General features: G+C 44.6%; 1 protein-coding gene across 1 annotated transcript in view; it reads left to right on the top strand.

Moving 5' to 3' along the window:
* The first annotated feature begins 9,675 nt into the window (after nt 1-9,675).
* The window catches only part of UBE2R2 (ubiquitin conjugating enzyme E2 R2), a 54,184-nt gene continuing 36,402 nt past the window's right edge, over nt 9,676-27,457 (top strand). Inside the window, exon 1 of the mRNA XM_039567190.1 lies at nt 9,676-10,013. Within this exon, the coding sequence (XP_039423124.1) occupies nt 9,837-10,013 (177 nt within the window). The 5' untranslated portion in view covers nt 9,676-9,836. The remainder of the gene's footprint in view (nt 10,014-27,457) is intronic.

Below are 27,457 nucleotides of genomic sequence, written 5' to 3'. Positions count from 1 at the left end.
GGACAAGCTAGGCACGCTGTTTGCAAACCCTCCCTTCTAATTTCTTTTGCTCACAAGCGTTCAGGTAAATGAAAATATGTCTCACTCTAGGGAAAAACTCTGCATTTCTGAAGCTCAGCACGTGTTCTGATGCTTAGGAAAGGATCTGAGTGTCCTGGCAATGCCCACCAGTGCTGCACTTAAAGAAAAAAAAAAGAGATAAATACATTAAAAATGGATGCTGAGAGAAAAACATGCTTGAGGTGGAGAAAGGCTTTTATCTAAGTTTTGTGGCCTTCATGGAATGTTGGCTGCTTGTTTGCAGAGAGAAGAATTCACTCCTTGGAAAGTCCTTACTGCTTCCTCCCCCAGTCCCTGCTCTGTACATTTTTCCTATGGAGGGAGATGTTTTCAGGCCTCCACCCCACAGGGCTTTTCTGCTTTACCTGGCTCTCACATCGAAGGGGCAGCATGAAGGTAGAAATAGCTAAAACTTGCCTTTTTTCATTCTTCCTGATCACTAGCAAGTATGTTCATGGTTTTTTTTAACTTCCCCAAGGGAAGAGCAAAGAAAGAGCCTTTGATTATCTTGGAGATAAGGGGATGCAGACACACAGGACCAGACTGCAGCCAGCTCACCCAGCCAAAGGCCTCCCCTGAAGCATCCGTGAGTGTCAAACACAAGAAGAAAAGCATATTAATTTAAAACACTGTGTAAACAAGGGTCCAAATGCAAAGACTTGTCTTGGCTCTTAAACTCCCTCTCTCCTACTCTTCTAGACCCTTGAAATGTCCACATGTAGGAAAAACAAACCCATTTGAGATAAAAACTACAGCTTATAGTTTGGGACAGCATGAGAGCCTTCTCCACTTTTAAAATGGGAATTCTGCAGAATGGACTGGCCCTGATGTGCATCCAGACACAAACGTGGCTGTTGGCTCTTTTTGCACCCTTCCTGCCCTTGAACTGGCAGCTGAAGGTTGGAAGAGGGGAACAACCCATCCTACAGGTCAGGCAGAAGATCTGAGATGTGACAGATGGGACAAGGAAATGGGATGTGCCAGACCTACCGTGGATTGAGAGCTTCAGGTTGGTGTGGCCAACTGGTTTCCTGCAGGATGGAGAAGCATGAGGGTAATTAATGGAAATCTCACAGCAGGTAAACAAGTCTGGAGGAGATTTACGTGGCCCTGCAGGCAGCTGCAGATGGGGATTGAGATGTTGGCACAACAAAGCATTGAGGGACAGCACCTGCAGGGCACAGCCATGCTCTGCCCTGTCCATGTGCCCCAGGGACCCTCTTGCAGATCTGAGCCCTCCAGCCTCAGTCACAAAAACAAGACAGGACTATAACTGGAGATGCCCCAAGGTCTGCAGCAAGGTGGTGATGGAGCAGGGGGAACCAGCAAGGGATGGCTGGAGGGGACAGGAGTGCAGAGGAGCTGGTAGAGCCAAGAGGAAGATGATCAAACCTCTCAACAGTCCCTGCAGGCTCCCATCCCTCTCTTCTCCAGGAGAGTGTGTGAGCACTGCTCTCCAACATGGACAGCACTGGAGGGTTTCAGCCTTGTGAGCTCAGTGGTTTTCTATGTTTTTTTTTTTTAAGACCCCATAGAAGCTCTTTCCAAATTTCCACAGGACAGCAAGCCCCACAGTGGAGATGACAGCAACTCTCAGCACGCTCAGGCCAGGCAGGAAAGCTTCTCCAGACTTGTTCACCTGTCTGTGAAATTTGCATTAATTATCCTCCTGGTGATTCAGGCTCCTGCAGTAAAGTTCAGCCTCTCCCTCTTCACATATGAGTGCACAGAGCCATTTTCAGGACCGTTGCAAGGCTGTTCCCCTGCCCAATTCTGCTTTACACCCACCACAGTGTGGTTTCCAGAGCTCACAGCCTACCAGTGCACACAGAAGAGTGAGACACTGCCACACAAGCCCTACAAGCAGTTTTTCAGAGGACCATCTCATTTTTAAGAAGCTGGAGGTGGAGGATCCCCTACCCCAAACCCTCTCTGAATCTTTTCACCCAAGGGATTCTCTCTGCTATTCAGCCACCCAAGCCCGCTGCCCATGCCTTGGGCTTGGTACTTATGCTGCAGTTTGGTTTCCTTCCTCTGGATCTGTTCATATTTATTGTGGGAAGGGTCATGAAAAGGCCAAATTCAGCCTCAGCAAAGCAAAGTCCAACTCAACACTTGGCCCTCTCTGTTTCCTAATGGAAATTCGTCTTGTGGTCAGTTTTCAAGGCCTCAGGCAGGACCTGGGCTGGGCCTCTTCACCTACCCCTTGCTGGTTCTGCATTTTAGAGTTACTGGCAGAAGGTGAATGCATAGCTGCTGGAGTCCAGCCCACGGAGACCACTCAAGGTATGGCAGTGAATGAGAACATAGTAAGCTCAGCTGATAGCAGCTGATATTGTGCCATTCAACACCGAACATAGTGTTGGTGTCCCCAAGTCAGGAATGATGTGAGACCAGAAAGCTTCTTCCTCCCTCTCACCTTCTGCAAAATGCTGTTCCTCACCATGGCTTCTGCCCAAGTACAAGGAGCTGTCTGCTCTGAGGGTAAAAGCAGGGTCTGGTGGATCCATCAGGCAGCTGCTCTGTGGGCTCCAGCTTCTTCACTCTACTGCCAGTGCCTGGCTAACACACATGTGTCCCCCGCAGAAATGGGGACAGCTGTTAGTCCCTGCTTGATGGTTATCCACTCTCAAGGGATGGACAGTCCTGCAGAGCTGACCCTGCAGGCAAGATGAAGGTGAAACCCTGAGGATGTTGGCCTAGGCTGATGCCTCTCCCAGAGTACATCCCCCACTACCTTACCCCAGTGATGCTGGCATCCATGCTATCTCAGCTACAGATGGCATGGGAGATGGGATGTCTTGTGCTACAAGAAGAACCTGAAATTCCATCTCCAAATACAGAAACTGCTCCTGGGACTGAATAATATGGATATCCCAGTCACGGCCCCATCAATAAAGAATTATGTTCCACAGATTGCTACTTTGGAGGGGGGTAACAGTCACTTCAGGCTTCAACAAAATTCTGATGGGTCCCTTCCAAGCATTTTCTATGATTCTGTGAGATCATGAGTCTCTGAGGACCACAGCACATGCCACCACCCCATGGCAGCTGGAGGACTGTCCCTGTAGCTGGCAGCTTGAAAAGGCTCAGATATTCTGCACACTGAGCCCAGAATGGAAGGTGTAAGGTCACCTGAACAGCCAGGTACACAAACCCTTGGAAATTCAAACCACTGCCTGGCAAGCATAAGGTCACAGTCATCACACTCCTCAGACCCTGGAATCACAGCTGAAATAGCATTGTAATGCACTTATAATTTATTCATCAGCTGAATGGGAGCAGCAGGCATTGTGACGGCACTCTTTTACCAAGCCCTTGTGATGGACTACATCCATTTTAAAAGAACAAACTGGAGTTGAAAGGCAAAAAAAAAAAGTAAAGCCAACTTAATTCAAATTAAAACAACCAGAAAAAAGAACAAATCAAAATAGGGAAAAAGGAAAAGCTCCACTAAAGATCTGTTTTTCTCTTCATTTTTCTTGTGCTTTGCTCTGAATCTTCCAAACTTTGCATTACTCTGCTGGTGGTTACTTTGATGTAGGAGGCTTCTGTTAACCCAGATGCTACTGACTGATGCTCAAAAGCATCTTTCCATCCCTGTGATGAGGTCTGCCCGAGGATCAGCTTGCCCCATTTTTAGGTGAAAGAGAGCCAGAAGGAGAGTTGTGGACAGAATTTTATTCTCAAAGATTGACAATTGCTTCCCTTGAGTACTTTGATGCTCTGCTCCCCAGATAGAGGAACCTATATAGGTGTCAATGTGAAGGTGAGGGCTCTTGTACAACTGTTTTTTGGGTTGGTTTTTTTTTGAGGTGAGAATCACCCCATGCAAAAATACTGCATTTTTCACTTGGGCAGCAGAGCAGATAATCACACTTTGATTTCCTTCACTAAATGCTCAGGGAGTTTTATGGGGAAATCTTTCCTCGGCATCAGGGCATTTGTGTCAGAACTGAGATCCATCAAGATGGTGCTTGTCTGTCCTCTGGTCTGGGGTATCCAGTGTAAATAAAAGAAGTAACCCCAGATTCCTCTGTTACTGTTTCTCCAGGGCAGCAAAACCAGCCTGCAAGCCTCAGGTGCTGTTTCCCCTCATCCCATGGACAATGTGTGCTGCTGTGGGAATGATGGGCTGCCAACACCTCTGTGGCCTTGGCTGGAGATTTGCACCCAGCCAGGGCAATGGCACTCCAGGAAGGAGACAGAGGAAATAATTCTGGCCTCTCTCTCTGTCTTCCATATCCCTACAGTGGTCTTGGCAAGAAAAAACAGGGTAAGATTTGAGCAGGAGGGAGACCTATCAGCTCTCTAACAGGAAGGGGAGCTGAGTGCAGAGCTGAGCCACATTGACCTAGGAGCACGTGAATTTCCACTTTGGGCAGTCTGAAGAGCAAATACTAAAGAACTGGTCGGACAAATATGTCTTAAGCTGTTTAGAACCAGCTTTGGGACAGGACAGTGATGAGATGGACCTCCAGGTGTCCTGCTCTGTTTCAGTAAAGTCCAAGGAACAGCTGCTTGCTCTTTGAGCTACAAAGGGCTCCTGGTGGGGTAGTTGTAAGCTAAGCAGAACTCCTACCCCCTGCCTGATCTTCTTCATCACTTCACTATCTGACTTGCTGGGGGTAAGAAGGTGTTAAAGTCCAGCCGTGAATCCCCAGGATCCCTCCTGATGGTTTTACCAAAGCACAGGAGTAGAGAGGAGGCAGGAGGAGAGGAAATTATGTTGATGGTGTTGATGCTGTCAATGATATTTTCTTTTATCTCAGGTGAATCCAGTTCCCCTGGGTAAGGAGCAGGTATCTCATCCTTTGAGCCACTCAGGAAAGAAGTTAGATAAAGCAGAGAAAAGTATCATGTGACAGGATTCTGTCCTAAGAATGGAGTCACACAGGCAGTCCCACATCTTCCCACCTCTTGTCCTCTCTCTCTGACAGCTCATGGAGCAGTAACCCTCTAATGTGACACCAAGACAGGTTTGCATTTTCAAAGCTTCTGCTGTTGCTAAGCAAAGGAGTTAACTCTCAGATTGTCATCCTTCAGGAAGATGGCTCACAGGAAAAAAGAAAGAAATGAGGAAGAGAGATATTAAAAGCAGCAGATAAGAACAAAGCAGAAAGGACTTAGAGAGAAGTTTTCAACCAGATTTAACCTATTGCACTGGTGGCAGCTTGAGGTCCAGTTTATAGTGACAAGTTCTTGAGGACTGGATTAATGGCATGTGTAGCCTCCTCCTCTGCCAGTGAGACTTTCCCTTCCTGGAGCCCATGTTCCTATATCAGACGAAATTTCTTGTTCTCTGACCCCAAAGAACAAACTGATTCATTCAGGTGAAAATAAAAGAAAACAGAAGAAGGAACAATACTGTTTGTGGCAGAGCACACCCCATGTAGAGCCCTGCTTGCAGGCAAGCAGTGACCATCCATGGGAGAGCAGCTGAAGGAGGAGAAGGCTTCACCGTTTCATTATGATATATCAGAGATTATTAGAGAGGAGAAATGCCATATGACGAATCAAAAAAGTTATGCTAGCCTAAGGGCAGCCTTGGCTCAGGGAAGGGGACACCAGGCAGAGCAGCTGAGCCTCCCTGGAAGCACAGGCAGAAATGCAGGCAGGAGCCTTGGAGGGGGCTGTCAGGCTGCACAGGCTTCAAAATGCTCTGTTGCTTCAACAGTTTCTATTTTCTTTGGGTGCTGAATGTTTTTGCAGGAGAGGGAAAAAAAAATCAGAGGGAAAAAGACCAATATTCTTTCTAAAAGCAGACCCGATGGAAAATTTGCAGTCTGCTCTCTTGAATACACCAGGGTTTGCTTTGCTTTCTGCCTTGCATGATTACATCTTGTGTTAACATTCAAGACAGGCAGCAGGCGGAGATAAATCCTGAATAACTCCAAACTTTGCTTCTCCCATCTCTTCCAGCATTCGGCGGGCTCAGACAAAGCCTGTGCTGGAGGCTGGCTGCAAGAAAAGATGTTTAGAGGACAGTGCAATACTAAAAGAGCTCGGCTCCTGTACATTTTTCTCTCAGCATGGGCAAATCCATGTTTTACCAGCAAGCCCTATTAACAGAGCAGGTCTTTGCTGGCTGGCATCAGCACGGAAGTCACAGCATGTGTTATGTCCATCAACTACAGACAATTTAAGAAGGATGCGAAGATCCGTAAATATGTCCTAAGGAGTGCAACAAAGGTGGTGAAAAGGCTGGAAGAATGTCCTTTGAGGAGCAGCTGAGGACTTTGGGCTTGTCTAGTTTGGAGAAAGAGGGCTCAGGGTAATGCTCTCTACAGATTCCTGAGGAGGGGACATGGAGAGGGAAATACTGAGCTCTGTCTGGTATCCAGTGATAGGACGCGTGGAAATGGTTCAAAGATGTGCCAGGAGAGGTTTAGACTTGACAGGAAAGAAAGGAAGCCTTTCTTTGCAGAGTGGGTGGACAGACATGGGAACAGGCTTCCTGGTGAGATGGCCAATGTCCCCAGCCTCTTAGTGTTTAAGGGACATTTGGATAATACCCTGAACAACATTCTTGAACTTTCGGTCAGCCCTCAATTGGTCAGGCAGTTGAACTGGATGATTGCTGTAGTCCCTTCCAACAGAAATAGTAAATTCTTTTCTGTTCTATTCCACTGACATAAATAAAAAGAACATGGGATCGAACTTCCACCAGAAAACACACACAGCATGGTACTGCCCAGTCTCCAAGGAGCTTCTCTGACAAACAGTGTTTCATGATCCAGCCCTCCAGCCCCCTGCTGAGGAAGTGAGAGCTGAATTAAGCAGTAAATCTGAGCTCACTCCAACGTGGTAAAGAGTGAGCCATAGCCACTGAGCTCTGTCAGTGGCTTACCTGTCCTTGCAGGAGAGCACGCACTTTATTTCAGCAGTCAGGCAAGATGCAGATGGACGAGGGATGTTCCTCCATATTACTCCTGTGGCACTGAGCAAGAACTCATCCCAGCTCATGAGAAAATTGATACCAGTCCCCACAGGGACATTGTCCAGGGTGAGCTGGGATTGTGCAAGGGCTGGAGTATTTTATAGCCTGGAGGCAATCACAAGCCCTGGAATGGGTACCACTGCCAGCAGTAGGGGAGCTTGGAAGAGGTTTTCCCCAGAGTCACCACCTTTGGGGACGACTCTGGGGAAAGCTCAAGAGGCAGGAGAAGGGCAAGCAGAGCAGTCTCAGGGACAAGGGGGAGGATGCCTTGCTTTTCACTGGGAAACAGCAAATTTGTCCTGGGAGCTTGGGGAAAACCATCTGCTTTCTGCTCTACTCCCTGGGCCAAGGTCTGGAGAAGGAGCCAGAGCCAAGGCTGCCAAGGGTCAGGGAGAGACTTCAAGGTCCCCCTTAAGTGCAGGCTGCCCCAGCTGAATGACTTTCCACCAACACAGGGAGCCCTGGCTGTCAGTCCTGTCCCTTTGGGAAAGTCCATGGCTTTAGAAAAGGCAGGAGATTGATCCAGCGGTCACCCATGCCTACAGGGTGGTCATCGGGATGGGAAAGCATGGGAGGTCATGGGGGCAAAGAAGAAGGTTAAAGCTGTGTAATGACGTAGGGATAATGGGACACATCATCCAGCCTGTTTGTCCAAGGATCAGGTGCCTCTGTGAGGTGGCCTAAGCCCTGAGATATGTAGAAGCATGAAAGAAATGCCAAGCAGAAATGGGTCATCCTCCTCCCGGACAATTACTGTTATTTTTATTTCTTTTTTTTTTTTTTAATGAATATTTCTAAAGTTATTCATTAAATACTCACTAAGAAGGGGTGCTGGCTCATGTTTACTGGTTGATATATCTCTACACTTTTGCAAGCATTTTTCACCCTTAGCCAAGCCAGGGAATGGGAGGAAGGCTGGAAATGGCATGTTCTGGTGTGACCACATCACACATCTGTGGAGAATTTGAGAACAACGTTTTGGGGTGAGGGATGGCAGCTGCCTATTTGTATCCTACTGCAGCTTGGGAACTGCTGCAGGATTTTTATGGGCCCCTGAGTCATGTGAGTTCACTCCTCAAAAATATGCTCTGTAAAAACCATGTGGTTTGTCACCATGGGTGCCTGTCAGTGGGCCAACCATGCCCTGTTGTACCCACTCATAACCTGTGACTATCTGGACAGGCTGGATGGATGGACCAATTGTGTGAGGTTCAATAAGGCCAAGTGCCAGGTCCTGTCCCTGGGTCACAACAACCCCTGCAGCTCCAGGTTTGGGGGCAGAATGGCTGGAAAGCTGCCGAGTGGGAAAGGACCTGGGGACTGCTCAACAACAGCTGAACATGAGACAACAGCAGTGTCCCCAGGTGGGCAAGAAGGCCAATGGTATCCTGGCTTGGATCAATACTAATAAAAGCAGCAGGATTAAGGAAATGATTCTTCCCCTGTACTTGGCACTGGCGAGTCACCTCAAGTGCTGTGTCCAGTTCTGGGCTCCTCAATCCAGGAAGGAGATTGAGGTGCTGGAGCAAGTTCAGAGAGGGGCAGTGGAACTGGTGAAGCGTCTGGAGTCCGTATCCTGTGAGGAGCGGCTGAGGGAAATGAGGGTGTTTAGCCTGGAGAAGAGGAGGCTTAGGGGGACCTTATCACTGTCTGCAACTCTCTGACAGGAGGGTGTAACTGGGGGTCAATTTCTTCTGCCAGGCAACCAGGGACAGGATTAGGGGATGTAGAATCACTGAATCGCAGAATACGCTGAGTTGGAAGGGACCCATCAGAATAATCAAGTCCAGCTCCTGGCACTTCACAGGGCTCTCCAAGAGTCAAACACTGTGCCTGAGAGAATTGTCCAAATGCTTCTTGAACTGTGTCAGGCTTGGTGTTGTGTCCCCTTCCTTGGGGAGCCTGTTCCAGTGAAAAACTGGTGAAAAACTCTTTCCTGATATCCAGCCTAACCCTCTCCTGACACAGCTTGATGCCACTCCCTCAGGTCCTGTCACTGGTCACCACAGAGATCAGTGTCTGCCCCTCCTCTTCTCCTCACAATGAAGTTGTAACTGTGATGAGGTCTCCCCTCAGTCTCCTGGTCTCCTGGCTGAACAGACAAAGTGACCTCAGCCACTCCTCACACGGCTTCCCCTCCAGACCCTTCACCATCATCACTGCCCTCCTTTGGGCATTTACTAATGGCTTAATGTCTCAAGTTGTGCCAGGAAAGGCTTACATTGGACGTTAGGAAGAATTTCATCACAGGAGGGGTCATTATACATTGAAACGGACAGCCCAGGGGAGCGGTGGAGTCACTGTCTCTGGAGGTGTCTAAGGAAAGGCGGGACGTGGCACACAGTGGTGCTGTTGGGTCAGAGGTTGGACTCGATACTCTCAGAGACCTTTTCCAAACGAATTGATTCCATGACTTTGCGACCCTCACGCCGCGTCCCCCGCCCCTGCCCATGCACGTGACTCTTCCCCGCTCCGGCCGACGGCGGCCCCTTTAAAGGCACGCGGCGAGGGGCGTGGCGCGCGGCAGCGCGTGCGGCGGGGCGTGGCCCGGGGCGAGGCGGGGCGTGGCCTGGCTGTGCGCCGGGGCCCGGCCGGGCGTGCGGCGGGGGCGTGGCCCTGGCGGGGGGCGTGGCTAACGGAGCGGCGGGGGCGTGGCCGGCGCGGCGCGCTGAGGTCAGCGCGAGCGGCGCCGTCACAAAAGGAAGTGGCGGCGGCGGGCCCGTCAGCGCGGGGAGGGGCGGGGGCGGCACCGGCACCACCGGCACCGGGACCACCGGGACCACCGGGAGCGGCACCGGGAGCGAGGGGGCGGCCGCGGCGGGGGCCGCGCCGCGCCATGGCCCAGCAGCAGATGAGCAGCTCGCAGAAGGCGCTGATGCTGGAGCTGAAGTCGCTGCAGGAGGAGCCGGTCGAGGGCTTCCGCATCACCCTGGTCGACGAGTCCGACCTCTACAACTGGGAGGTGGCGATCTTCGGGCCCCCCAACACGCTTTACGAGGGCGGGTACTTCAAGGTACGGGCCTTTCCCCCGCGCCACGGGCCGCGGTGTGGGGCTGGGCCGGGCCCGGGCCTGCGGGAGGGGGCACGGGCACGGCCTGGGCAGAGGGGGGGGGGCCGTGCCACAGCCCGCTGCGCTGTTAATCTTCATTTTTAGCCCCAAAGAACCTCCTGTAGAACCTCGGGGCAGGGCGAGAGTTTTCCCGTTCCACCCCAAGTTGCCCCCTGTCTGCTCTGTGTGTGTTTCAGAGAATTGTTACGGTTGGAAGGGACTTCTGGAGATCATCTAGTCCCGTATTTCCATATCCTTTCAGTACCTGAAGGAACTTACAGGAAAGATGGGTCAAGATTATTTACAAGAGCATTTAGGGACGAAACAAGGGGGAATGGGTTCAAACTGAAAGAGAGTAGGTTTAGTTTAGATATTAGAACGAAATTGTTCATTGTGAGGGTGGTGAGGCACTGGAACAGGTTGTCTAGAGAAGCTGTAGATGTCCCATCCCTGGAAGTGTTCAAGGCCAAGTTGGATGGGGCTGTGAGTACCCTGGGTTAGTGGAAGGTGTCCCTGTCCATGACAGGAGGGTTGGAACTAGATCATCTTTAAGGTTCCTTCCAACCCAAACATTCAATGATTCTGTGATATTTATTTCAAAGTGAGGGGCTTCCCAGCCATCCAGTGATAGCTGCACCCATTGATGGCTAATTCAGGGTAATGGCAGTGTTTTCATCAGAACTCTGTGGGCTTCAGGGCTGTTTGGCACAACTGTTTTTCTACCCCTGTGTTCTTCCTCTCCAAACTTTCAGAAGGCAGCCTTCAAAGGGCTCTGGTAACATATAATGGGTGAAGGTAGATTCAATTCCTCTCTCAGCCTTCCTGTTAATACAAAAAAACTTTTGTGGTTGCTATTTCCACTCTTGTGAGTACAGCAAATAAGAAATCTGTCACAGCCATCCCAGAAAAGAACTGAAAGGAGTGTACTTAAATTATCAAAACAACTGGAGAAGGAGGAAGAGTTGCACTTCTTTCTTAAAATGGGCAATTGGAAAATCTTGATGCCTGCAGAAGATGTGTTGCATTAGGCACACTCCTCTGCGCTTGATATCTGCTTGATCTCTGGCAAGATATTGTCTCCATGAGCTTGCTTCTTCCAGCAGTTAACTGTTGTAGTTGTGGCTCCTGCATCTCCTATTTCATGCCCTTTGGCTTCTCTCAAACTGAAAAAAAATGTGGGTGATGTCTTTGCTTGACTAACGTGCACCTTCGGTGCCTCTTGGCCTCTACAGGTCAAGGTTTAAGAGCTTTGTTCCACAAAACCAAAATAACCTGTAGCTTGGGGAATGATGGATTTGAGTCATGTTCGGTTTGGCCTCATTGTTTGGAAGGAAAGGAAGGCTTTGGCATAAGGCTTGCCTTTTGTAATGAGCTGGCTGGCTTACTCATGTAGTGTGATAGGTGTATTCTTAGACTCACCTCCATTATTACTTATTCAGGAAGTCGCTTGAGTCTTTGGCTGGTAACAGTGTCATCTTTACATCCCCGAATGGTCTGGTGACCTCTTCCTGCACTTATATTACTCATCCATTTTTTTTCAAAGAAATCATGACTGAAGGAAATAGTTTTGTTTGGTTGGGGAGCTCTCTGGACTGCGTATTTGCAGTTGTTCCTGGAAAGAAGCTGAAGCTGCCTGAGAAATAATTTGGTGATGTGTGTTAACAAGTGCGGATTTAAGCAAGGCTCCTAGTTGCCTTACCTCAGCATTATGATTGTGCTGTCTTTTTGGGTATTTGATGTCTTTGAACTGGTATGCTAGTTGTTTTGAGAGTGGGAAGATGAGGTCTCATGATGCTTCCACCCCTCCCCAGCAGTGGGATTCCCTTCAAGTGCCGTGGCTGAAATCTCTCGTGTGTTGTTTCTGTCTCCTCTTTCCTCCATGAGGAGCCCTGCATGGCGGATTTTTGTAGTGTCTGATCTTTGGTTATGCATTTTGAATTCTGAGACACTGAAAAAGTGGTCTTAGGCCCTCATTCTGTCCCAAGGGAGGAGTCCTGTGGGAAGTGATATTCTTGGCTCTCTTTGTCTTAGGTCTTCACATGTGTTAGGCTCTGCTTATGGAATCGTTCAGAGATAAGAATAATACCCTAACTTTATTTGATGGGTTACTTCTGCAATACATTAATAGTACATGCTGCTCTGAGCTAGTGCTCACCTTGCATGTGTTTCATCTTCCAGATTTGTTAACTTGATGAAATACTTAGTTTCATCTTGTTTTGTGTTTTCAGTTTACTAAGGTTAGGAAAGCAGGATTAGAAAGATGCAGTTACAGCATGTAACTTTTTTCAACTTTGTGGGAGTTTGGGAATTGTGTTTCACCTGAAGTGTAGTTTAAGGGCAGGAACTAGAGAAGTACACAGGCTTCTAGTTAAGCTAGAGCATAAATATTTTGAGGAAAACTTGTGGTTAAGGTGACCTTAATAAAGGGGATGGTTGATTGGGAATACAAATGCTTGATCTGTGTTTCAGGAGCTCTTGGAGCTGGTCACATCAACTTTTGGCACCTTGTTTATTCTCTGAGAAACACAACCTTTCTCTCTGGGTTGTTGAACTAGCTGAATAAACTGAAATGAGGGAAGTGCTCTCTCTGCACCTCCTTGACAGAAGCTACTGCTGTCTAAAGTTGGGTCAACATTTCAGCAGATTCTGGTTTCAGTTGCAAGTCCTGTAACTCTAACATCTGATAAATTGAAGCAGAGAACAAGTCCCCTTGAATGTTTGTTTAAATGGTAGGTTGTCAACATGCTGGCTATAATAAAGTCAGGGGCTTCTTAAAATTCAAGTACAGTATCTAAGCATATTTTATCAGCTGATATAGCATGCTCAGATCTGCTGCAGTGCTTCATGGTTTAGGACTGCCAGCTAGATGGAAAGGGCAGCAGCCTCCAGGAACAACAACTACATGAAGATCAGCTTGTATCAGCAAGGGATCATCCAGCAGCCCCCTCCACCTCATCCATGTGATCAGCTGAAGGTGGATGTCTGAAGTGCAAGTTACATCAACCTTTGTCTTACCTGGTGATTGTATTCCCAGTCATGCTGAATAGCTTTGTAATGTTTTGAGCAACCCTCTAAATTCCTGACTGCCATCCTCAAGGAAGGAGTTGAGCTATTCCATGCACTGGTTACCTCTCATTCCTTGCTGGCAAGGCAAAAATAGTTCAGGGGTAGTGATGTTAAGTCCTTCAGAGAGGTTGCGATAAGAGCAAATGTCTGTCCTTCAGCTGCTGTCAGTAAGAAATTGCCAGTTTGACTAAAGTCCTAGCAGAATCAGTTGTGTTGGGCCACAGGTATTGGACTGCACTAGGTGAACTTGGCTTTTGGTCCCAGACTCACTCACAGAGTGTAAGGGTGAAATGTGGATAGACATTTTATGTCTTAGATGTTGCTTACATCTGATTCAGTTGCTGAGTTTTTTGAGTGACAAAGGGAAGATTTTTCTCAGAATGAAATGCTTTTGTGTCCAGGTCACAGATAGTGACAATTGCTTCTTTCTTATCTCAGCTGTGAAGGACATGGTGTGATAGGATGGGTCTTTAGGTCAGGTTCCATTGGGCTATGTAGTAGTTCTGAATTGCTCTGGAAATGATGGAAATGTGTTTTTCTGGTTTTGCAGGCAGTGCCTGAGCAGCAGAGAACCAGAATGTGCCATAATCTGCAGAACTAAGTGTGAGCAGTTCATCAATGCCACCTTTATTGCCATAGTCATCTTCTGTTCATCTGAGAGGGTCCTTTGCTACATTGCAGGAGAACTTCTTCATCTTTAATTTTGACAGCTGATACATAAATGGGGACCACCAGAACAAAGGTTATTATGATGTAATCTGGTGTTGATATGTTCTAGTTGGGATAGATCTTGATGGCTGAGGGCTGTGCATGGTGAAATCTTTACCATCTCAGGTGACCATTCATCTCTGTCTTGAAATCCAGTGTCTTTTTTTAATGCTTGAGCCTTCAGAGCCTGGAGGTTGATGAACCTCTGCCCAATGCTTTGATCAAGCAGTGGATAATTACAGGACTATTAGAAAGTGTTACCTGATGGCTTGCTTGAGGTCCTGAATGTTTGGTGCACTTGTACCTTAGCAACACAGCTTTTAGTTATTTTTGAAAAAGAGAGACATTCTAATTTTTTAGTTGAATGGTATTCTTGTGCTGAGAGCCAGGGTTTCAGGGAAGGTACAATTGAGAAATTATACAAATAGAAACTTCATTAGCACTGCTCAGAAGCGTGGTTTGACCAAGTACACTGTGTCAAGAAGCATGTTTAATGTAGACCAAAAGTCAATATTCTAAACTCCTTCAGAGGTGATTCAGGCTGGGTAGATTAAAATGGATATACGTAGCATGAAAGGAAACAAGAAAAATTAACTGCATTGTTAGAGTTACTATTTCATGGTTCTTAAGGCAGTTTATTTCATAAGGTACTTTTCCTACTTGAAGGAACAAGCCTTGACACATCAGTTGGAAGGCGAAAAAACCACCGAGCGTTATGATTAGTTTTATCAAGTAATTTGGGGGCTAAATATTTGTCAAGGCATTGTTATCCTTGTTTTTTGTAATTCATTAGCCCTATGCTGTGTAGAGTTCTGTATTGTTGTATCTCAGCTTCTTCCAGGTGATTTGATTTCAAAGTAACTTGCAAAATGTGTTAATATTTCAGAGCAGAAAATAGATAGTTTTCCAATAACTGATGGCAACAATGAACACCATGTTTAAAAGTTTGGTATTGTAGTCTACTTCTCATAAATCTTAAGCAAATAGAAGTTTTCTAAGCACTTAGAATTATATAACTGGTAGGACATTTAATTCCACAAAAATATCCTTAATGCCAGGATGAAAATGTGAGGTACTCTCAGCCCAAAAACTGCCTTCCATGGGCCTCTGCTTTGCAAGGTCCTATGGAGTTTCTCTCTGTGGTATTTGATCTATTTTTGTTGCCTTTATCATTGATGCTAATAAGCAGTGGTTTAGTACAGCAAAGGGACACGGAATTGTAGGTGAGTAGAGCCCTGCTTGCTCCGGGCTTGTGGAGCTTCTGTTCAGTCTCAAAAGCCAAGGAGCCTCCAAGCTGTCAGAAGGCCAGGAGGCAAAAGACTTCTTCCAATGTCGATTCATGGATCAAAAGCACAGATACAATCCCAGACTTTCAGGCCTGGGGAATACCTGATGGTTCCTCACTCTGCAGTTGCATACAGTTTTTTGGATGGCTGTGCCTCTGGGCTGCAGAGTCTACTCACCCATGCTGTAGCCTGTTCTGTGCATCAGTGTATCCTCAGGAGGAAATGGGATAAGTTGTGGTGGTAGCCAGCTCCCAATCCTTTCCCTAGGGCTCCTCTGATCTAGGTAGGATTAGGTGTTTGCTGAGAAGTACAGATAGTGATTTCCAGTTCTGATACTGCCTGAACATAGGAGATGATGTGCAGTCAGGTCCTGTTGTACAGCAAGAGGAGAGCTGTAGGACAGCCCAACTCTTTTGTCCCATTAGAATTAAACAGAAGGCTTTCCTTATCGGTAAATTGTTCATTTGCCTAATATTTGTACAGTGGTCCTTGTGATGCCTTGAGAGGCCTCCTAGAAACAGAGACTAGACAGGAGTAAGGGAATAAAAGTAGGTATTTATTTGAAAGGCCTTCAAAGGTACCCCCTGGGGAGCCAGAGGCTATTGCCAAGATGGACCCCAAGATGGACCCCAGGTCACAAGTCCTTCACCCTTTTATAGGTTTGGTTCATTTGCATAGCAGGGTTAATTCTCCAGTTAAAGCTTCAGTTTTCCCTTCAGCTTGCCCCCCTTTAGAGGCTCTTTGGTTTATACTTTTGGCCTGGGACAGTCTTGGTGTCCTTGGAAAGCAGGGCCGGAGAGGCTTTGTTACGTCTACCTAGCATGAGAGAGCAGAAATTAACAGGCTACAAAAAACTTCAGAGACACACACCAAGCAATACAGAATTTGAAAAATATAAAAGTTAAAACCTAAGGCATCACTTGGATAAGGTGAAATACAACTTGAGTTTTAGGTTTTATTCTTAGGCAAGAACTGTGAATGAGCTGTGCCTCTTGAAACTTCTTGTCTGTCTGTTCAAGAGATAGTAACTAAAAACGTGTAGCTTTATATGTAGTACATATTATAGAAATTAACAGAAGGTTTTGACTCTGTAGTGTTAGAAGAGTGGGGGTTTTTTTTTAATTTTTGGGGGGGGGGGGGGGGTTGTGTGTAAATCCTTTAGATCTAGTATTGCAGTGATGTTATGCCGGTGTCTGAGGGTTTTACACATCTAACTTTTCAAAAGCTCAAACTTATTTTTACCTACTGTTTCTGAAGTCACTCTTATGCTGCCTCACTATTTTACAGGGTAATATATTCACACAGGGTACCTTCTCTTTAATAGGACTTTAGGTGTACTACACAATGCTTATTTTGCGTCTGGAGGGTAGGGAATGCCAGAAAAAAACGCTTGTAGAACCTTAACTCTGATCTTTGATGTGCAATTTTGTTGTGTGGTTTATGGCATGTTCATCAGGTATTCAGGATAATGAATAGTATGGGCTAAATGGTGGAGGTTTTATGTTGAACTTAAATGTAGCTGTGTTAAAGTGGGAAATACCGCAGTTACACATTGCAGTGTGGATGGATGAGAGGTGATGTGACTCATAAACACAGCTGCTCCTATAATTTGAGCTGCACATGATCAGATGTGTACATACACACATGCATGTACACAAAACTAGACAGCTATTTCCAGAATGCTGCTTCGTTTTTAAAGCCTTAGTGTTTTTATCCAGCATTATGAGGTAGGGGAATTGCAGTTAATCTTGCTAAGCTTTTGTGGTAGTGACTTGCTGGGAATGTCCCACCTCACCCAGCCAGTTTGATAGTAATAACTTTGGCATTGTGTATCCACCATTGAAGCCAAGAGTAACTAGATTGATTGATTGATGGCCTATCGTCACAGTTGCTGAAATATTTAAAATGCATTTGCCCAAAGTGGCTTACAAAGAGAAGAAAAATGAGAGCTACTAAATCAGGGTGTATTTAGGATATTTTGGAATCTTGCTTGTCTTGAAGAAATGTGACCTCAAGACTTCCTGGATGTTTGTTTTAAATTGAAGCTTCTACCTGGAGAACAACAAGAACATAAAGGGGCTGAATGTTGAATGGGCGACACTTCGAGGCATCATAGTGTTTGTGGTTTAGAAAGAGAAGGCTGCCTGGCAGGCAGGCTGCATCTTACTCTTTAAAGTTTCAATACTAAAAGCTTGACATATGTTCTTTTTGGACTGCTTTGTTGTCTTAAAGTTGTACAATTAATTTCGATATTCAGGTAAATAGCTTTTGTTTGAGAAACCCAAGTTGATAGCAGTAAAGGATGTTTGCGGTAGCTCCATGACTCTTCCCTGAGTTATGTATCCTAGTTAAGTTTTTAAAACATATGTTTTAATGTTCATTGTAGCAAAATACTTGAAGAGATTAAGGTGTAAAACCCTCTGCCACAGTATTGAAACAGTTCAAGGACCAGTGTTTAATCAGTTGTGTCATTTTGGTCAATTTTTTTGAGTGATAGATACTTGTCCATTGTGCAAAAATTCTTTAGTTTTAAATTAATCTTCAGACATCTCTGTAGCTAGAAACTTTTTGCTGTCAGACCTAGGTAAAAGCTGAAATAATATTCTTTTTTGCAGTACCCTCTTTGGCCTTGTCAAAACAAAAGCCATGCAGTGGAGTAGCTTTGACTTACAATACATTCTGTGAATACACATTTGTTCTTGCATAAAGTCTGCTTGTATAAGCCCCTTATTCATGGATGTAAACCACACTGGTGTGCAAGTGTTTGCTTATCTTGGCTAGAATAACTATCTGTAAAAGCACTCACCTTTATTAAAAGAATGGGCTTCTTATAATGCATTGAAGAAAACTGAATTTCATCTCTGTGTTCCCAGTTACTTCTCTGCAGAAGAGTAACTGTACCCACACTTAGTAGCTGAATACCTTTCAGCAGTGCATTTAGCAGTATAACTTGAGAGGCTGTACTTTTTAAGTATCTTTTCTGTACTTTTTAAGTATCTTGTAGCTATTATCTAAATCCCTTCTAATTTGTCATTCATGTGGTAACAAAATGCCCCTACCCAGATGCTTCAGATGAAGGTGCATGGCACTTTTTCTTAAGGGGGAAGGAACAAGCCTGGTCTGTTCTTAATGATATTGCCACTTCAGTGGCATTTCTGCCTAACCTCATTTTTTCATTGCTTTGTCCATGTTACTCAAAATGCTAAGCAAGAAAGATGTTGAGAGACAACTCTTGTTGAAAACTTACTGTTCAAGTTCAGTGGATGGTGGTAATGTTTCTTCTCTTGTATAATTCTCTGAGTGTCAAGTGGCTGTTTCTTTCTTGAGTCAACCACAGCCATGTTTAAACAATTCTCTACAGAAGACCTGTTGTTATTCTTTTTTTTTTTTTTTTTTTTGAAAGCACTTCTAAACAAAACTAGGCATTTTATATTGCTGTATGATCTTGTATGAGCTCCACTAGAGCATATAAAAATGAAAATTTTGAGACCATCATATGGAATTATTTCCATTTCTCAGTCTCTGCCAGAAGCCTGAAAGCTTATGTCCTTCAAAATTTGACTAATATACTTTCTGTGAAATTTAACTGATTTTTTTTTTTTTCCCCTGCTGGTTGCAGTCTTTGATTTGTGTGGATGAAGTTGGGATGGCTTTGGCCTGAGATACAGTGGCAGTGGCACTACTGAGGAAAGCTAGGAAGGTAGGGTAGACTTGATTGAGGCTATAGACATTTGTGGCTTTTGAATTTTGAAACTGGCTGTACTATTGAATATTTTTTGGTACTGAAGATGGTTTTGACCCTCAGAGGTTTATGGACAGACTCATCAGGGGCTAAAAACCAGTCTCAGCAGAGTAACTGTGATATGTCATTCTGGAGATCTATTTTAAATTACAGTAATAGCTAAGTACATTGTATTGTACCCATATCATCCATGACTATGCTCCATTTGGAAAGAGATCAGAGTTGTACCTCTAAGGAGGGATGGGATAAGAAATCTGCTAGTCTTGGCCACCTTCTTGGTGTTATGAAATAAACCTGGGTTCTGTTGCTGTTAGAACTGATACTCCAATTTCACGGATTTAAAGCAACCTGCTTAATGTTCAGCTTGGATAAATCACTGTTAATTTTCACCCAACTTGCAGGCTTATCCCACACCTAGTTGGGAAAGTTGCTCACTTTTGTTCACATCTCTAACGTAAGTGATATACTTATGCTTGGGCTCTTCAACCAGGGACTGTATTTTGCCTACAAAACCAGCTAAGTAACCTGCTGGCGGTCAACAAGAGCTGTGAGAAGCCATGGTGGGATGGCTGCTATAGGTATGTGGTACCTTCCACAGCCAGGGAGTTTCCTGCTGGCAGTCATGGATGTATTGCTGAATGGTGGATCAAGGCAGATTGGGGTAAGGGCCATGAGTAACTATTACAGCTGGTGGTGGGCCTGGTTTGAAATATGCTTGTTGCAGTAATCCCCGCTGCAACAAGTAACCATCCCAAAGCACAACATTGCCCTTTCCTGTCCCTCGTGGGGGTGCAGTGAAATGTCAAATGGGCATGTCTTCAGCACATGCACCACACTTGGGATCTCACCTGCTGTCCAAGCAGCTAATGCCACATCCCGTGAGATCAGCTCTGTGTGTGCAATGGCAGAGGCATGGAGGAAGGCTCCGGTATGCTTGGCCACAAAAGACCTGTCATCATCATGCCACCAGGCCTCTTCATTTGTCTTGGCATCTCTTGGAATCCAAGCCCACCTCAGGCATCTCCCTCTTCCTTCAACTCTCATCCTAAACTAGAATAGCTGTACTTGAGTCATGACTGCAGGCTCACATGAGGTCAACATATGTGACCTTATTGGTGCTCCTAGTGTCTCAGCCTTGTTTCGTTTCATCTTCTCCCTGCAGCTGTTGACCTTGCTGAGCATGGGGATGACTTTCACCTCCTTAGAAACATAGAATTGTTAATGTTGGAAAAGACTGCTAAGATTGAGTGCAACCACCAACCCAGCACCCACCACCATGTTCGCCACTAAACCATGTCCGCAAGTGCCGCCTCCATACTTTTTTTCCAAGAGAAAAACATCTACCTACATCTACCTACATCTACCCTGTACTTCCAAGATGGCTAGTGTCTGCTTTTAAAACAAAAATGATGCTAGGGAGAGCCTGTAAGTTATACTACAGCAAATCTAGGAAAGCTCTGGCTGGAGGTTAGTGGACAGAAATAAACTCTTCAGGTGTTGGCATCTGCATCAGTTCTGTTGTATCTTTAACTCTTGCATGGTCCAATTTATTTGGGATTGCGTAGCTTTTTCTCCAGATTGCATTAGTTCATAGCTGGGGTTATAAGTAAGTCTTGGAGTTTCTTCTTTCCTTTTCTTGCAAAATACAGAGCAGTGACTTCTCTGCTCTAGAAAGAATGTTTCACAGAATCAATTAGGTTGGAAAAGACCTCTGAGATAAAGTCCAACCTGTGACCAAACACCGCTGTGTCAACCAGACCATGGCACTGAGTGCCACATGCAGTCTTTCCTTAAACAGCTTCAGGGACAGTGACTCCACCACCTCCCTGGGCAGTCCTTTTCAATGTCTAATCACCATTTCTGTGAAGAAATTCTTCCTAATGTTCAACCTAAACCTGCTCTGGTGCAGCTTAAGATGGTGTCCTCTTGTCCTGTCACTGGTTGTCTGGGAGAAGAGCCTGGCCCTCACCTGGCTACACCCTCCTGTCAGGCAGTTGTAGAGAGCGATAAGGTCACCCCAAGCCTCCTTTTCTTGACGCTAAATACCCCCAGCTCCCTCAGTCATTCCTCGTAGGACTTCCCCTCTAGATTCTTCACGAGCTTCACTGACCTTCTGTGAACCTGCTCCAGCACCTCAATCTCCTTCCTGAATTAAGGGGCCCAGAACTGGACACGGCACTCAAGGTGTGGCCTCACCAGTGCCAAGTACAGGGGGAACAAACTCTGTGTAAGTAGTGGGTTTTGTATGGTTGTCATCTAAACTCTGTTAGATCTCCTTCTAGTAAAAAGAAAATGTACTATGAAGGAGGTGTTTTATGGAAGAGGAACATAATGATGGTACTGGAGTTTCCCTGTTTTTAGAAGGGACTTCAGTTTTGTTAGACTACTTTTGTGTGATGCATAATTTGTACAACTGCAGTAATGCAGAAAAACTGAGGGTAACGAAATTTGGGCTGAGCCTAAAACCCACTTTTAACACTAGGTTGGTGCATTGAATTTGATTCTTAATTTGTAGATTAGTTACTATACAATGTCAACTTGAAATAAGAGGGTTATGGGAAATCAACTTCTTGCAAGAAAGGTTTGTGTGTTTTTATGGCCAACCAAACATTATCTTCTGCTAGGTAGCAGCCAGCAAGCCTTCTTTGGTACGTGTTTATCTGAGCCTTATTTGGTAAAACTATTAAATATTGCTGTGTCACATTTGCTCTGAATGCAAATCACTACAATCTGATGTTAGACTGGGTGAAAGAGATGCACAGTCCAGAATCTGTCATCTGTTAGGCCCTTTGTGTGGGTGAAGCACGGCACTTGTCCAGAATAGTCTACGAATGCTACATAAACGGGATGAGAGAGCCACTGTAATGCTTTGTTCATCATCTGTAGTGGCTGTAAGAGGTGCTCACGTGAAGGACACTGGGCTGGCATTGAAGGAGCCCTGTAGACACATGGGGCATTTTACAAAATATTCTTTGTCTTGTCTTGTCAAAATGTTCTTTGACAAGAGTAAGAGTAATTCAGTGAATAGCAATTAAGCCTTCTATCTGGTTCATAGTCATTATTCTGGATAAATTAACACTTTTATGTAAAATATGTATATCTTATAATAGCATAATTGACTGAATCTGTAGGTAGAAAGTGTTCTGCTTTTCATAAATAACTCATGGGAAAACTTTCTTCCAAAACAAATTCGACATGTATGTTTACAGTATTCAATTAAGTACAGTATTTGATTTTGGAATAGCTGAAGAAATTAAGTGAATAGGTTTCAGGGTGCTTAAGCACAAAAGTAAAGAGTTTTTTTCAATAAGAACTTCTGCTTATTCACAGTTTTTAAAAATAAAAGCCTGAGCAGTTTCTTGAAGCGCCCTAGCACAGAGCCTGATGTAGTGACAAGTCAACTCCTCTGCACAGACTTTGTCCGTGAGGCAGCTGCGGCAATTCTCTAGGAGCAAAAAATAAAGCTGGGGTTGTGTAACTTAACCTGGGGGAGGAGGGGGACATTCCTGGTGCTGAAGAGAAAGCCATCAAGTGAGGGCCTGGATATGTAGGCTTGTGAGACGTATGCTATGCAGGCTTCACAAATAAATCTCAGAGTGTATTGTGGAGAATCTGGGTGAACCTCTCACTGGAGGAGGCAAAGTTATCCCTTGTCTTGCCTCATCGTTTGAAGTGTCAGAGGGACCTGCACTGAGTTCGAAGCCACCCTGCTTTTTTACTTCCAGCCTCTGGGATTTCTTTCTTGTACTGTATTAATTGCTCCAGCCTCTTGTGCGCTTCCATTACAGCCACCCCAGGTCTTCTCTCCTGTGCTTTAAAGGGTAGGTTCAAAATAAAGCCTCTCAGCATAGAGAAACCAGCATGTAGGATTTGATGTGAAGTGTGGAAGTGTGAAAGGGCTTGGAGCTCCGCAGCACAGCCAAGGAAGCAGCCTGGTGTGGCATGTCATGGAGCTGGCACATTCGCAGGGCAAGATTTGGTTCCAGTCAGTTAAGACGAGGTTTGAAATCTATTACTGACATGCTTCTGAGTTCTGTTGTGCTTGTCACCCCAAGTGCAATTACCCAGGCTATGTCACAACACTGAGCTTAAAACACATGGGCAGAAAGCCAATTTCTGCACTTAGCAAGCACTTTAAATAGAAAACTACAGCTGACCTGCAGGTACCTTTCCTTTTACAAGGAAAGCTGGTGTTTCTAACTACTTTAATTATAAATGCATTGATAAATGCTGTTGTATAATATTTATTCACTAAAATAATGTTTATTCACAGCTTAATGTGATTGCTATGTACAGTTTGAGTTTCAGACAGAATATAAAGCCTTTACCTTCTCTAACTTTGTTAACCTTGTGTAAATAGGTACAGCAAAAGGAATACTTAGGGCATTTTCCAATGATACTGTGGCAACCATGGCAAATCACCAAGATCCACACTAATAAAGCATTGAGATAATTTTGTAGTGTTTAAGTATGTCTGTCGTGCCACAGTGGCACATTTGACCTGTCTCAAGCACAGCAGTGAGGTCTGTTAGCGACAGCATGATACTTAACACCGGTTGTGAACTGACCCAGCTTAGAGTTGGTTTTGCAGCCCATGCTTAATCCCATGTTGCCATGGTTCAGCCACCACCTGTATCCGTGATAATTGATGCAAAGCTGGTACAGTTGCAGCTGTAAATCTGAGTCACAGCAGTGAGGGCCATGTGGACAGAAACTTGGGAAGCTGCTCTGATGTGGCTTCAGGTGCTGATGGTACAAAGATGCTGGTAGCTTTGTTGGTGTTAAAACTTAACCAGACCTGACTTAGCTTCTGTTGGCTTATCCCATATTTTGTAAAATGTAAATTCTGATCAAAGCTCATGTTGTGATTGAAGTTGTGAAGCCTTCTTGTTTGTGTCTAAGGTAGATGGATTGGGGGAAGAGGAGTGCTACAGGATCTTGGTGCCATACTTTTACTATTGAGAAATTCCTGGAAATTGTATTATATCATCCTAGGACTTGGCTGCTTGCAGAGCTTAGCTGAATTTGCCCTTGGTTTCATGGCTGTCACGGCTGGAAAATTTACCAGTTTAAGCCTCACTTAGTTAAGACATCCATATAGTTATGGGGATTATCTACTTACTGATTGCTTTATGGAGGTTCTATGACCTTCCTTAGAAAAGATATGTGTGGGTGTGCATTTCAAGGCCTAGATGAGTTTAAGAAATCTTCTATGACTTTGTTTCTCTTGGTAACAAAATCAAAGGAGACTTCAGTTTCTGAGTTACTGAAAGTGACAGCATAGGTGCGCATAAACTTGGTTTGGATGTTTACCTCTGTGATTACCTCAGTGCCTTGGAATTTAAGCTATCAGACTTTTTACAGCTTTACAGGAGGCCTCACTGCTGAGAGTATAATTAGAAAAAAGTTCCTATGTCAGGAACTTGAGATTCTTAGGACAGAAGATCTGAAAGGCTACTAAAAGTTAAAAAAAACCCACAAAAGCCAGATTTCAAAAATCACTAGTTTTGGCAACTGATTTTCTAGAAGTTATGGTGAATGGAAGGGAAGCCCAAGATAGATGAGCTGAGGTGCTGGTGTTGATGAAGTGGTTGTCTTGGCAACTGCAGTCACTTACATATCCTGAGGAAAATAGCAAGCAAATGTTAAGATTGAGTAATGGCAACTGGTTGACAGAAGAACCAGGAGCAATGAGCAGCTCGAGGCTTACACAGGGAGTTGATCTGACTACAGCACCAAGTTGCTGTTTTCAGCCGTGGGATTCTTGAGTGTTGTAACCCCGATGGTTCTTCTCTTGTAATGACAATGTGCCTGGCTGCCTACTTGCTGCATGAGGCCAGATCTCTGGGGAGACACCTTCCAGGGTATATTTGTTCCCAAAAAGGTGAGTGATGCATGTGATGTGAATTCAGGTTCTACGGGAGTGCTTTATTTTGCAGCCCTGCTGTTCAGTGTAGTCATACAAATACTGTAGCAAGATCCCAGTGCAAAATAAACCCTCCCTGCAAGCAGGTACTAGTATGAGGGTTGCATTCCATGTCAGAGATAAACTGCTGGCGCTGCAACTGTCGGGGATTGCTCTAGGTCCCTGTAGTGCTTTCCATGGTGAGAAATTGAGCCATGTTGCCGTGTGTTTTGCTAATTGTGATTGCACATGTTGATTTGTGGTTCTGTAGGTAAAAACTGGTAAGTTTTAATCTTTTGCTTCCCACATGAAGCACTTAATTCTCTTCCACTTCGGTACAAAAAGCACAGCCCAGAGAAAGCCCAACTGAGTAAAATGAGTGGAATTTGAGCCAGTTTTTTCCTGCTGCCACAAGCATATTTGTAACTGCCAACTATGACAGGTATTTCTACAGGCACTGAATCTTAAGCAGAACACCAGGTGCTCAGAGAAGTTGAAGAAGACTAGGTGTACTCTTTCTGCCTTTCATCTAATACTTGGTTTCTGAGCTTCTCTTTGTGTAGTAACTTGTGAAAAGTCATAGTTGAAAGCTTCATTCAAATGGAAGTGAAAAACTCGTAAGCTACTTCTTGCTGCAAAGGCCAGCAAATGGTGAAAACTGCTGGTAGGATTAATTTCCTATCACCTTTATTCCCTTCTTTTTTCTAGGAAAAGTCCTACCCTGCAGATACAGGAACAGTCACTCTATCAGTTTGGTTTTGGTTTTTTTTACCTGCATGTTTAAAAGCTACTTGGCTCTGCTGGTAGTAGCCAGGGTACTAGGCGGACTTGATGTTTCTGTGATACAGATCCAGCTTGGTGCTCTGGTTATTTAATTTAGTCATTCGACCATCTATCTCTGCTTAGCCACGTTTTTCAACACAGGCAAAGTCTCTGCTAACTTTGTGTAATAGTAATATAAGCCTGTGCTACAGTTAATAGTTGATTTACTTCTGAAGCTTTGCCTAATTAGAGGAATGTTTTCCTTGGCCAGTGATACCAGCTTCAGCAGTACTGAAATGTTAGAAATTGCAGTCCCTGGTGTAATGCAGATACTGATGGTAGGTGTTTTATTTGTGGGTAGCTTTTGCTGAAGGAGCAATGGCAAAAATACCTGTTTAGGCTTTTCCTCCTTCCTGGCTTATAAGTTTTTAACCTGTATTACATCTCCCTCTGACCCTTCAAGGTTTTTTTACACTGAAAGTGCTTATCTGATACAGGACTTCTTAACGTATCTGTGACTTCATCTGACACCAATCAACAGATTAAGGTTTACAAATCACTTCTGAAAGTAGAGTGATATGTTTTCCAAGTAGTTCCTATCATTGCAAAGAATATTTAATTAAAAAGTGAGGGAGTATGAGATGAAACCTGGATCACTTCATGTAATCACTTTGAATTCTGTGCTTATAGTGGTCTGCTCTGCTGTTACGAACTGCTGTATTTATCCTTCTATTTTCACTAGTTTAACAGCTAAAAGTTCCAAATAGGCCTGGTACAGTCAAACCCACCCTTTTGTCAAAACGAAGCTTGATATAGGAAGTTTCGTAAACTAGGCACTACTACTACATGGAGTAGTCTGAGTTTCCTGAAGAGAGCATATGGTAGCTGGCACTTCAGTGGAGATGACTTGGTAATTTTAGATCCTTTGTCTGAATCTCTCTGCCATTTCATGGGACTAATGACAAATTAAGCTTTTTGTAGATGCAAGGAAAGCAGGTTGCTAAAAATATTTGCGTTTTGTACATCTTCAATTATTTTATCAGACTTGGACTAGAGCAATATATTGGAGTCCAAGGTATAAGGTCAAAGTGGTTAAACTCTTCTAAAATGAATAGTCCTGCCACTGGAGCAAAGCTTCTTGTGAGCAGAGACCTTGATTCTCTCATCCCCTTTACAATAGGACAAGGCAAGCCTCTTAGGACACTTCTGGATTTTTATTTTTTTTTTTTAGCTTTAGGTGGTAGCTGTTCACTGAAATCAGCAGAGAATTGCTTGCTTAGGTGTTTCAGGGTGATAGTAGTCTGGGTGTTTTGTTGCGATGATCTGACTTTGAGGGTGTCACATCAACTTCTGTGACTTCAGTGTCTCAATTCTAGTTGAATGTGTTGCAGGCATTTGTGAATGTGAATCAGCAAAAGTTTGGCTTGAGTTGCTTTTATTCCAAGATAAATGTAATACGCAGTTGTATAAGCTAACTAGAGCAGCCTGAACCTGAGATAGTAAAATCTAGTTTGATTTTGGTTTTTGTAATCTGATCCTTAGTGCAATTTACCTGTCAGTTGCTAGAACAGTGGGCATGGTTTCTGGTGCTCTGCACTAAGCAAAACAATCAGAAAGAAAAATGTTTCTATGATACAGTGGCTGACTTATACCACTAGGTGTGGTATTCCTTTAATCCTTTTATAAACTTTTTTATCCTATGTAATTGTGGATGTTCTTATTACCCATACAATGCCTAATTCCTTTTGAACTCTGCTAAACTGTGGGCCTTAATGTTGCTTAGCAATAATTAGCAAAACACAGGTGGTTTGTGTATTAACTCTAGATCAAACCTTCAAAATTTTGTTTGTGCTGACCTGTTATGCTTTTATGTTGGTAAGACTTCCACTGCTGAATGGTGAATGGGAACTTATCCAGATGGATGCTCAAATCAGCCTCA

The sequence above is a fragment of the Corvus cornix genome, chromosome Z (assembly GCF_000738735.6).
Source record: "Corvus cornix cornix isolate S_Up_H32 chromosome Z, ASM73873v5, whole genome shotgun sequence".
Taxonomy (NCBI): Eukaryota; Metazoa; Chordata; class Aves; order Passeriformes; family Corvidae; genus Corvus; species Corvus cornix.
This window is presented reverse-complemented; position numbering and strand designations above follow the sequence as displayed.